This window comes from Mustela lutreola, chromosome 9 (genome assembly GCF_030435805.1).
Source record: "Mustela lutreola isolate mMusLut2 chromosome 9, mMusLut2.pri, whole genome shotgun sequence".
Classification (NCBI taxonomy): Eukaryota; Metazoa; Chordata; class Mammalia; order Carnivora; family Mustelidae; genus Mustela; species Mustela lutreola.
Genome location: NC_081298.1, coordinates 122,921,368 through 122,934,327, shown reverse-complemented (window position 1 = coordinate 122,934,327; position 12,960 = coordinate 122,921,368). Strand labels below are relative to the sequence as shown.

General features: G+C 50.4%; 1 protein-coding gene across 1 annotated transcript in view; it reads right to left on the bottom strand.

The window, feature by feature from the left end:
* ALK (ALK receptor tyrosine kinase) overlaps window positions 1-12,960 on the bottom strand; it is a 681,217-nt gene that overhangs the window by 42,544 nt on the left and 625,713 nt on the right. Inside the window, exon 12 of the mRNA XM_059188719.1 lies at window positions 8,728-8,890. Coding sequence (XP_059044702.1) covers window positions 8,728-8,890 — 163 coding nt within the window. The remainder of the gene's footprint in view (window positions 1-8,727; window positions 8,891-12,960) is intronic.

Genomic DNA, 12,960 nt, shown 5'->3' with positions numbered 1-12,960 from the left:
TTTCTGTGCCTCTTAGGTTGTCGAGATGGAGTCACACAAGGACAGGAGGAGAAGAACTCAACTGGCGAACCTTATCAGAAAAGCAGCATGTCTTGAAGACAGCTGCACGCTAGTTTCAAATGCCTCCCCAGAGACCATCTGCCAGGGAAAGGGTCTTGGGAGGTTTTCATGTCTCCATGCATTCAGATCCAAGGTCCTTTATGGAAAGCATTCAGGAAGAGATGCGAGGCGGTTTGTACATGTGCACACGTGGTGGCTTCTCCACCTGTAATTCTAGGAAACGTCTCATGTCTCAAGTGCGAGGGGCCTCCTGGGGGCTCTCCTAAGGCAGAACTAAGCCCCTCTGTGCAGAGAGAAGCCTGGAGGGCTGGCTGATTGCTAATGCGGCAGGTGAAGACCTGAGATCTCCATGGAATGCCATGGAGAGTCTGATGTCTGTCACCCTGTTGGTGGCCAGATACGGACTGGAGCTCACTGAAAGCTGACATGGCTCAAGGCTGTATGCATAAGGGGAGACTGGAAATGGGCTTCCGCACCTCCTGGGGCTTCCAAAGAAACTGGAGAGGCAGTTACCATTATGAAAGGAGGAGTCTCACCCTAAGAGTGGCTGTATTAGGGAGACAGAGAGGCTCTGGGTTTCTATGACCAGAGTGGACCGTTTCCTAGCTATGTGTCCTCTTGGAGTCCCAGAAGTCAAAGAAGAATTGTATCTTCTCTGAACTCACAGGGTAGCAGAGAGGTTCAACGTCAAAAGGAGATCATAGGTGAAAGCCCCGAGAAAGTGACAATCTTGGCACGAAGTCCTGAAAGTCAGATAGGTGTTCGGGGCTGGGAAGGGAGACAGGACCATGACAGGCAATGGAGCAGTGGCATGCCACTGCTGGATGTTGGGGACTGAAGTCTGAACTTGTCCTCGTGGTAGAGATGTCGGATGGGCAGGATGGTCACACAGGGAGACAGAGGTGAAGGATAGGAGTCGGGCTTGTGTGAGTGGAAGTGAAGAGGCAGGGAAGCCTCTGGTAGGTGTGGCTGCAGCAGGTGCCGGAGCTGGGCAGCGAGAGGACCCAGCTCTGCAGGACGGGATAGGGGCTGGTTCCTAAGCATCCTACAAGGCGGCAGGTGTGAATGCATAGGGCATCTCCCCAGTAGCCATAAACAATAGCTGCTAGTAATTCACTTGACAGGTGAGGACACTGAGGCTCAGAGACCAAAAAACTCATCTGAGGCTACACAGCTGGTCACTGGCAGACCCTGGTCCAAGCCCCCATCCCCTCAAAGAGGCCACGTTCTCTCCAACATGCTGGTGCGAGGCTTATCTGGATGCATGGCAGCGCGGTCCCACATGCTACTGGCCCATCGTCGCTCCTGACCCATTAGAAATGGAGAAGGTGGCCAGGACTGTTGAGGCAAAGGAAGGCATATTGGTGACAGGCAAGCAGCAGGATTATTTAGCTCAGAGAAGGGAAGCCTAGGGCAGGGGTGGGTGGTGGGGGGGCTCACTCCCATTGCCCCCCACCCCCGCTCCAGGGATGAACTGTGTAGAATCTAGAGAGAGCGTGTGGTGGGGGGAGGAGGGGGGGCCCTGCCTTGGTTCTGCTCACTACTTGGTATTTCCAGGGCTTTATCCGGAGAAAATCCTTTCAACCTGAAGGTGTGGTTTGCTTGGAAAACTGCCGCCGGAGGCAGAGACCTTGTCCAGCCCACTTGCGCTATGGCTGAGAGGTAAGCTATACCCCGGCTCAGCCCTTCCTGCATCATTTGCATAGTCATTTACATCAATCTGCATGCATTATGAATCATACGGAACTCCGGCAGATTAAATTTAGCCAGATTATTATATTTTAGAAGTTGTTTGTTCCTGACTCCTTTTTCCTTCCCAGCCCTTCTTTCCTATCTCTCCTGCCACTCCCACCCCCAAATACGAGCCCCAGCCCCATCTAGGTCTAGTCCTAGCTCTTGGCAATGAGGCGCGATGCCAAGAGGCCCGAGTTCAGAGCCATATACTGGGCGCTCTGGCTGGGTGACCTGGGGCGAGCTGGTTAACCTCTAGGAGCCTCAGTTTCCCCACCAAGGGACAAAAATGAGGACATGAGGAGAAGTAATGGATTTGAGAAGACTGCATAGGAATGCCAAGTGCAAGGTAGGACTCTAGGCTGGGTGGGCTCTACAGAGTAGACAGTAGAGCTTGGCCACCAGCTATCAACAGCCGATTTCACTTTCCTGTGTTGGCCTCAGTCCCACGTTTCCAGCCTGGAGGAGGGGCTGTCTTAAAGGCAGGGGAGCAGGCAGGTGACTGCCTTCCTGGACTAACTGTAGGAGAAGCAGCACCTCCCTCGCCAGCCCTCTGGGGCCTGACATCTCACCATAGCGCTGCACTCCTTTAGAAGCTTCTAGATGCTGCTTACAATGCTTATCTCTGGAGGGGGCCATGCCGCCAAGAGAAATGCATGGGCTTGAATGCAGACACAACTGGGTCCAAATCCAAGCTGTTGCTCAAGGCCCTGAGGGGGTAAGGAACCTTCCTCCCTGGTGCAGACGGACCCACCTCTGTAAGGACCAGTGGGGGCACAGGCAGCCTTGGCATGTCTGAGGACTCCCCCGTCCTGTGACTCATGTCCCACAAACTCGTGCCAGAATAATTACCACAGCCCGACTCTCCAAAGCATCTACCCCACCCCCTGTAGACGATTTTTGATGGTTGACAAATGACAACAAATACACCTGCCACTCAACTGGGGAAAATGACTTGCAGTGCTTCCAATTTACTGGAAATTACAAGACACTGTTCTTGACGAGCTGACGCAGTAATTTTTTTTTTTTTGGTTTTGTTTTTCCTCATCTCAATCCGTGCCCCCTGGTCAGAACGGATGTTTATTGGGTTTGCGTTTTGTATTATTGACTGTGAGCCATTGTTACCTGATGTAATTGAGTTGTGAATCTTTTTAAAATAAAGAATTAGCAGCAAATCAAAGTGGCTGCCTGCCGGATCCTGGGAGGCGGCGAGCTAGTGTGGGGCATGGTGGCCTGTCAGCGCCGTGACTCTGCGGGGACACTGCGGGGGGGGGGGCGACGGGAGTGAGCCAACCCCACTTGGAGCTACGTGAAGCTCCTTATTTCTCTCCTGTACCTGACTCTGGGCTCTGCCTCTACTTCCCAGTGGGACCTTGGGTGAGTCCCTCCTCTCCTTTGCTTCTTGGTTTTCTCCTCTGCAAAATCGGGGGTAAGATCTGCCATGCCTGTCCTCGCCCGTAGGGTTTTTGTGGGGCTGTGTATGTAAGGGCTCAGTGCATGGGAAATCTGTGTTTAGATGTATAGTTGTGTTCTCTAGATGGGTCCTTGGAGCCGGCAGGAGACCCCGCTGGGGGTCGGCGGTATAGGGCGAGTGGAGGAGGCACTCCCTTCTCGCAGCCCCAGCTCTGTCCTGGATTGCTCCGTTGAGCAAGGCTCATGGTTCAAATCTTCCTCCAACCTCCCTGACCAATACAGTCCTACACTCTTAGAAATACCAGCGCTGGAAAGGATCTCAGCAACCTCCCTCTAGGACAGTGCCGCCGGAGAGAAGGGAAAGCACACTCTCAAGGTCACATGATGTCACTGGCAGAATTTGGACCCGAACTCCATTCTGCCTGCAGCCCATCAATCTTGGCGCAATCTCCCTGCCTCTGACTTTCCTTGCTCTGTGCTCCTCATGGCGATGGCTATCTGCACAATTACTCTGGCAATTGATCATGCCTGCGACTCTCTTCTGCAATTGTCTAGAACTTTATTGGCGTTGTGGACTGTTAATTCAACTTTTCTGCCCTGCGGTCTTTGCAAAGATGGCGAGAGGCTCCAGAGACTCAGTCCTCTTGCGAGCGCCTAGTCGGTGATCGGCCCACGTAAGAGCTGCACAGCTGTGGGTGGACCGGGCTGAATGACGGTGTCATCCAGCTGCACACACCGGTCCCCGGAGCCAGGTGGGGAAATTGAGTGTCAGTGATGGAGACCATCAGGAACAGCTGTGGCCCGGGTCAGCCGGCAGGATTTGCTGGCTCCAGCTGGGACCCGGGACCTCTTGTACGTTATGTCTGAGGAACAAGTGAACCATGAGAGAACTGCCGTCAGGAGCTGTGGGCCGTGCTTGACAAATGTTTTTATAAATGATCTGTGTGTGTGGTGGTGGGGCCGCGGAGGACGGAGGGCGAGGAGAGATGCGGAGCCCTGGAGAAGCAGGAAGGCAGGCAGGGGGGAGGAAGGGAGGGACAGACGGGAGAAGAAGGCAGGAAGAGTGAGACGGGCCGCCGATATCTACTGAGTGGGCCCTGTGTGGGGTAGGTCACACAGAGTCACACCAAGTCCCCAGCAGTCTGTCTCTGCTCCCCCGTGAGGGGGAGCCCCCCACAGCCCCAGCATCCATGCCCTTTCAGCGCCCCACTTTGGCCACCTCCCCCCACTCCCCGGGCACACTCAAGACATGGTCACTCAGTGCTGTGACCCAGAAATCTCCCTTCATCAGGCGTCACTCTGGCTGTTGCCCTAATTCTTGCCTGTCCTTCTCAGTCAAGCTCCTGGAGATGGCAGCTGTCACTCGCCGTCCTGCCTCCTCAGCCCCCAATCACGGCCTGTCACCTGGGCTCTGCCTCCTCCCTCAGTCCTACAATCACGCTGATTCCACCTCCCAAACACTTCTTGGCCCCACCGGGTCCCTTCGTGTGTATCTCCCTGCCCCTGGCTTAGCTCCTCAGGACTCCACTCCCGCCGCCTTTCCATCCCGGGTCCCCGCCTCCAGGCGCGCATGTCCCCCAAGCCGGCGCCAGGGGGCGCTAACGGCATTCGGGATGGGAGGCTCCGGCCCCAGGGGCTCCTTCCTCCCCTCCTCTTTGTGGATAACTCTATCACCTTCAAGACTGAACTCAAGTTCTGTCTCCCTGTGGAAGCCATTCATGAACTCAGGCCCTTCCCCGGCCTCTGACAGCAGTGCCTGATGCAAACCTTCCCCGAAGGACTTTCTACATCGCGCATCAATGCTTTGTTTCTATGTCGGACACCCCCACTGGCTCCTTGTAGGCACAGAGTGGATCTTGTACACCTTCATATACTTAGTGCCAGGCAGTGTCCTAATCTGCGCTGAGTGCCGTCCACAGAGACCTGGGAAGCGGAAGGGAGCAGGTTTGGATGCTGGGACATAGGTACTGGGAGGGAGTGAGAGCATCACTACTTTGACAGAGGCAAATCCAGGGGAAGGGAAGCCCAAGGCAGGGAAGCAGGCGGCTCAGGAGGCGATGGGGACTTAGATGTTGTCCCTAAATTTCCCTCCTTAAGCCTGCTGTTTCCTGTCCCCCAGCCTCTTCTTCCTCTCCCTCTTTCTGGGTTTCTTCCTTTGTGGTGGTGGGCAAAGAAATAAAGGGTGAGAGATAGGCCCAGGATAACTGACCGATAAGGGCACACTTTCATCCGTGTGTATCCCCGAGGAAGCTCCAGACAATGGTGGCCCCACCGTGACATACACTGGGCATATGGTGTCACCTCTCTCATTAGCCAGAGAAGTCCGTGGGAACAATAAAGGTGCCAGACCTCAGGAAGCAGCCAGACTCAACCTCTTCCAGGAACAGGGGGAGAGCATAAGAAACGCTCCTGCCCTTTCTCACCTTTTTCTCACCTCTTGAGAAAACATGATGTGTCCCGTGTCTTTCTCACTAGATGAACTGCCCTTACCAAACAAGAATTAGTTAATATGGGGAATATGTCTTTCAGAAAGAGGGCACCTGACTTGTCAACATGGATATTTTGATGTGGGGATGTTTTGATGTGGTCTAAAAGGCAAATCATTAAATGGTCTGGTTCTTTGATACTAAATTATACAATCAATATGCATTACTGTCCAAGCCCTGAGCCTCCTCCAGTGTCAAGGTCAGAAATATCTGTTACAGCCTTTGAAGAGTTAAAAAATCCCAAGATTTCAAAAACAACTAAAAAACCCTAATGTTTTTCAGTTTTAACTCTTCCCTTTTTGATCTCAGGCCAGCTTCATTATGTCCTACGGTTCAAAATATCCCCTTTGTCAACCTGGACACATCGAAGTGTTATGCTTCAACAGCAAGACGGCTCCTTGTCCCTGTTTCCAATGAGGTTTGCCCAGCAACGGTGGGGGCTGCGAGCTCATTTCAATATTCCAGAGAGAAAGAGAAACTGTGCCCCGATTTGGGCTGGGGTTCTATGAGGGAAGTGCGGCAATACGTGGCAATTCATGCAGAACAGAAAACTGGCTAGACTTAGATGTGCTTGTGATTAATAAAAAGGAGGGGAATGAATTAGTGCTTATTTAATAAGTACAGGTTGTCTGCCAGGCAAGATCTTTTGAAACATGGGGCCCACGTGAGGAAGTCAGAAAAAAGTCCTTAGAAACAGAGAAGTCAGGAAGTAGACCCTGTGGGATCAAGCTGTTCTGGAAATGCTTCCGGCCACTGCCTGCAGCCAGATGTTCTCCCTGCTCCCTCTGGTCTCTCTGCCCACGGGCCGGGGAACACCCAGTGCGCAGACGTGTTATGCGAGGCACTTGTACGTCATCTTGGCAAGATCCCCGCTGGGCAGATATTAACACCCTCAATCCCTGCCTTTTACAGAAACAGAGCCTCAAGCGATTCAATGACCTGCTCAAGTCTGGAAGTGGGTCTGATTCGCAGTCTCAAGGGGAATGCAGCCCAAAAGGAACCCTGCTCATGGTGCCTCCTATTTGTAGATCTTTGTGGTCGGGGCAGGAAGGGACTTACAGCCTGTCTGGCTTGGGAGTCGCCCTGGATGGGGATGGGACAGTGGGTCTTGCTGGGCGTTCACTGGTGAGGTGTCAGTCTGTCTCCCAGCTCCTCTGCTCTCTCCTTCACACTGCTTCTTACACGCGGGGCTCTGCCCCCAGGGCTGGGCAGGCCAGCATCCCTGCAGGTGATGGGGCCTCTCCTCCCAGGCTTTCAGTTCCAGAGGCTTCCTGGAGGTGGGTGGTGCATGACTGCTAGGCCTACTTTCCCTTTCGTGTTCCTCCTGTCCCCTGAATGCCTCTCAGAGTCCAGGTGTGGGCTTTTGTGGAAAGAACACACAACCTTTGGGCCAGAGGACCCTGGGTTTACTAGTTATGTGGCCTTTGGTCTGTTGCTAAGCTGCTGACTCCAGTTTCCCCCTATGGAAACAAGGGAATATTAATAATCATAGTAATGACATCTGCCTCATTGCTAAAAGGGGGAGAAATACTTGGTGAGTCCTCAGTGAACACTCCTCTCCATCTCTCTGGGACAGTGACTGAGCTGGGGAACCTCAGCCAGGCAGGAGGGAGAGACCCGGCCTGCTCAGTGTGGCAGATCCGGGGTGGCTGGGTGTCTGCGACCATTTGTTGGGGAAGTGTGGAACCTAGAGCAGCTAATTTGATTGCAGCCAAACCTTGTTACTGCATTCCTGACCAGAATGTCATTTAAAAAGCACTTAGGGCTCCCCCTGAGATGCATTTATACTGAGGTCCCAGGGGTGGGGCTACAGAGAAAACCAGAGAAAACCAGGCAACCTGAGACGCTCCTTTCCTTCTGGGGGTTGGGGGCTGAGGAAGGGGAAAGAGAGCTCACATCCCACTGTGTTCAGCCACAGGGGGGCATTTGCACCAGCAAGGTCATGATTAAGCTGCTTCCTGTTTAAGCCTGCTGTTCGCTGTTCGCTGTGGGAGGAGCCTCAGCAAGCCTGTGCTTCAGGTTTTATCCGACCTGCGTGTCTGCGAGTCTGTGTGTCTGTGGGGAGGCACCCCATTCTCTGAGCCTCAGTTTCCTCTTGTGTAAAATGAAGACTGCAGCCCGGGCCTTGTTCACAGAGCTGTGGGAGGACTACACACAAGGGTTCAACCTAATCCAGTCACTCTTTGGGGCCGTATTAGCATCACCTGGGAACCTGTTAGGAATTCACGTTCTCAATGAATGAATACAACCAGCGTGATGAATACCCCTGATGTCTCCCTTCCCAACCCGGATCCAATAAATGTCAATATTTTGTCATATTTGCTTCATTCATATAAAAATGGATAGCATAAAAGTTTTCTTAATATTCATATCCTTGAGCCCCACTCCAGGCCTACGAAATGAGACACTCTGTGAGTGAGGTCGGTAATCTGTATTAACCAGATGTCCAGTCATTTCGATGGTTGAGAACCACTGGTCTGAGCCTTGCCATCAGCTTCACGTATGAGCAAAGTGGCCCATTGAGTCAGGCCTCCCTCTGGCCTGGCCTTGCTCTGTTGGAATATTGCGTAGTTGGGGTTGCGTGTGGGACAAGAACCTGAGAACAGCTGCTTTACTTGTGAATAGTGAAGGCCCAGGGCAGGAGGTTCAAGGGTGAGAGCATCATGTCCATCGTACGTCTGTTTCCCAAACATTTCACATGTGCTGACTCATGCGAACAGCATCAAGCAATACTCAAAGAATCCACTATAATTACAATTATTAGTAATAAAGAATATTCTGAAGCTAGCTCACACGTGAATATCATCTCCACAAACAGACTGTGGGCTCCTTGAGGACAGAGGACACATCTTTATTGCCATATCCCATTATCCCAAATCTCCCCATCTCCAGCCCTTATACCCCACTATGGGCCAGAGTCCGTGGCCTCTGAGCCTCGGTGTGCCCAGGCACCCTGAGGGCATGCACCCGCAGGCAGCACCCCATCATCTTCAGAAGGGGAGATCTGTCCCTTGGCCTCCCCCTCCCCCATACGCACCTGTAGGTGTCGGTGGCTGGCACCTTCCAGGTCTGGATGCCTTTCAGGGGACCCTCGCTCCCCACCACCACGCTCAGGTTGGAATTCCGGTAGGCGTTGTTACACTGGGCCTGTGTGGGGCCGTGGGGCCCACTGGCCCCGCACGTGGTGAACAGCCAGTGAACTGCGGCACAAGAGGAAAGGTAATCACTCACTTGGCCTGGCCCTCCCTCTTCCAGAGGCTTCCCTGGGCTGCCTCTGAGCTGTCCGCTCCATGGCCCTGAACCCACGTTCCAATATGGCACCAAGGCCCGGGCAAGAAACACCAATCAGCCATTCAAACTGGAAATGTCTGTTGAGGATCTACTCTGTGCCAGGGCCTGGTCAGATATGAGGGGAGAGACACAGATGGAGCTGACTGATCCAGTCTTAAGAAGGAGGGATGGAACTATCTAAAACACAGGACGGTAAAGAAAAAAATCCCTTCGGTTGAAGATCCCCTTCAGGTAAGACAGGCGTGGGCAGTGGCTGGACCCTCTCCTCGTTTCTCACCGAGTCTGGCCCAATGCTGGGCAAACCAACAGGTGTTCAATCTATGCTACTGTGACATAATGCAATGTGACTGTATTGAACCTGCTCCCAAAGGCTGGGCATATGCATATAAGATCCTCTTAGCTTGGGGAAGCTCAAAAGAGTAAATTGGACATAGACTCCAGTTTCCCTCTAATGTGATGAAGTTAAATTCTACCTATAGAAAACATTGTGAAAAAATTAATTTGGTATAGTTTTGCTCACTAAAACGTTGAAGTGAAAAATCTTCGAAGACTTTTAACTAATTTAATGATGTGGAAATGAAAGCTTAATTTGGGCTGCTAAAATTACAAGCAATCAGATTGAGACTGTACTGGGTAGTTTTGATGATCTGGAAACTTGATGAGTGTGTGTGGGGGCTTTTGTGACACTGCCCTGACCCCAAGGTCAGAGACCAAAGTTCTAGCTGAGATTCCAAGGCATAAAGCTATACAACACTGTGTATTCAAATCCTTTCTCAGTTGGCTTCACTTTTTGAAATGGAGATGTTGATCTCTGTTTGGTTTCTGAAGGTTGTTTCAAGGGCAAGAAGGAGATGAATCCATTCATGTTGGGTGTGAATGGTTGATTCTTTCTATACTCTAAAGGAGTAACCTGTTACTTCAAAGAGCTAACTCTTTGAATACTGAGTGCATTTTAGCAGCACTCTCTTGGCCAGTTGCCTTTTTATCCATATCTCCAGCACCCAAATCCTAAGTGTGGGCTGTCCTCAAGTGGTGAATGGAAAAGGACACAGATTTAGGGGCAGCCTAATCAGTTATTGGTTGTGGGACCTTGATAGAGTTCCTTGGTCTATAAAAGTGGCTGAATTGGCATGAGGATTAAAAGGAAGCAAGGGATATAACAGGCTTTGTAAAGTCCAGAACTCTAAAAATATGAGTTGTGTCCATGACTCCTGCCTACACCCAGGGCAGGTGCTGTTCTTGACAATAGGAAATGTGACCAGAGGACTTTCCGTCAACATGGATCCTCTACCAGCAGCACCTAGGGATTTAAACTCAGTGAGTTGGGGATGAGAATGGGGACAGAGAGAAAAAGATAATCCTGGAAAGGAAGTAGAAAAATCCACTTGGTCCATATGATCTCCAACTCTTTGAAAGCTATTCTCAGATTCAATGTGTGCCTAAAGCAAGCAGCCTGGGTTTGCGGGCAGCCTTCTCAGTCCGGGGCAGAGGCATGACAATCCATGCAGTTAACTCAGTCCTGGAAATTAAAGCATATACATGTGTGATTTCTTTTTTTCTTTTTTCCTCAAGAGTGCACTGAGGAAGAGAGCTGAAGGTATGGGCATGGCACACTACCTGAGCATTTTCCCTTTCGTGGGACCCACTTTCAACTTCAGTCTGGGTTAACATTGCTCTAAATGTTGTGGGACATTCCCAGAGAGGCTGGGATTGTAGTTCTTGACCAGGTAGGACATTTGGTGAGGTAGGAAGAGAAGCATGGTCTTTGGATCTTGATGAGCTAACTTTTCCTATCCTGGATTTTGCCCCTGACCAGCTATGATACCTGGGGTAAATCATACACCCCTCTGAGTCTCAGTCTCCTAATCTGAATGAAGCAAGATTGGACTTAGTGAGACTACTGAATGATGACCTAAGCAAAGTGCATAGAAGAACATTTGGCATTAGAGATGCATGATGAACACAGTTTAAAGTTGTGTAACTTCCTGTTCAATTTCTAACTGTTGGAAGCAGAGACACCCAATCTCAAGATTTATGTTCACCATTCCATAAAAGGGGGACATTATGGCTCTTTCTCAATAAAGGGATCAGTATTTTCCCAACTCAGTGGACATATATTAGTCTCAGGTGGTTTCTATACACAACATTTTGTTTTTATTTTCAGTGATTTCTGATGGAAAGGTCCAGAGAGAAAATTCTTTCCAGAGTGGATTCCATGGGAACAGATTTGCCATCCCAGGTCAGATCCATGATTTATACAGCTAGAATTCTCTTGCTTTCAGCAGCCTTCGAGGCATGGTGGTCCTCCCGGCTCGGATGGACCCAACCCTCATAAATCTGCTTGAAGTTGCTTGGAATCAGTTTATGTTTCCCACCAGCTTTTCGTCTTAGGGGAATGGGGTTTCTGAGTTCATTGCCCATTGTCCAAGGGCTCTCCTGCTTCTTATGTGTGTGGGCTTGCCTTGCTCAAACTTCATTCTGTTGGTTCCCTTTGCTCTTTCTGTCTGGAATCTGACATAATAGAATGTCACAGCAAGATGGGACCCTGGAGATCACCGAATTCAGTGGTCCCAGACCACCTAAGGACATTTAAAAGTATGAATTCAGAGCTCTAGAGATTCCAATTAGTAAATACTAGGTTGGGTAATGATTGGGGAAGGACATTACTTACATTTTATAAAAGCTTTTTAAGGAGAAGCAACCAGATTTGTGAACTAGGTCCACGTACTTCATCACTGAAATGGAGAAAGAACATTCTAGAAATGGGAGATTTTTCTGAGTAAATCAGCTTTAGAGAAAGAACTAGAAATTAGAGGCTCTTCCTTCTATGTCCAAAGATCCTTTGGTGGTGATCAAGCCCATCTTCTTGTCCTGAAGACTTCTAGCCTTTTCAGATTGTCCTTATATGAGTTCCTGATCCTGTGTCCTTCCTAGGATTTTAATGCTTGAATCTGTTTTTTGAGATAAGGTTACCAGAACTGTGGGTTCTTGTGGCTTTATGCAAGGGGACAGGGACAATGTTATTCTGCTTTATTTCTGGTGTCCCTCTAAAGTGCTTAACACAGCGTTGGCCCCCCCTCAGCTGAGCATTGGGTTAAGGCTTGCTGGCAGCAGGCCATAATAATGTCCAGATCCTTGCTTGAGAGGTAGGTTCATGGATGTAACTGTAAATTACTGCTTCTCTGAGTGTGGTGGTATTAACAGCCATGGGCCTAAGAGGGCCCCAGAGGAGGCATCTGGAATGGTACCGTGGGAGCAGGAAGAGTCTGGCAGAACATCAGGCAAGATATCCAGGGATGAGATCTGTTCTAAGTGAAGGCAGATAGAATAATCAGTCAAGCTGGGAATTAGGCACAGATCATCTGAGTTCCAGTTCAAGACCTGAAGAGGTGCTAGACGCACCAGGAAATCCTCACAGAACTTGTTTGAGAGTCTGGTTTTGTTTTTTTGTTTTGTTTTGTTTTGTTTTCCTTTTAAATCCATAAGCCTTGGGCTCACTTAAAACCAGGAGAGACCATACCAAGTTTTCTCAGGCCCAGAGAATAGGCAGGCCAACCATGAGGGGACAGGTGAGAGTTTGGTCAGGATAGCCTGGTGGGTGGACTCTCAGCCTCAGAACTGTGGCCCAATAGTATCACAGCCTAGCAAAGAGCAGGATTTAGGCGGTCATAGGCATAAGCCAGGGAAAACAGGTGCTCAGCATCAGGACTCTAGTCCCCAGAGAGGCCATGGAGAGACAGGAAGTGTCAAAAGGAAAATCTAGTAACTGGGATGTTTACAAGGCCAGGAAACAGAGATATAAAGAGAGAGGGATTATGAAGCTATAAGGCAAAAGCTTGATTTTTGGTAAGAAGATCAAGGTCATAGTTAGAATAGTGGTGCAGTGGGCTTGATGCTGAGCTGCCAGTCTGAGAGCACAAGGGTCCTTGTTTCCCCCTAGATGAGAGTCTACATTGGTCCCTGAGGCTCTGTGGAGCTA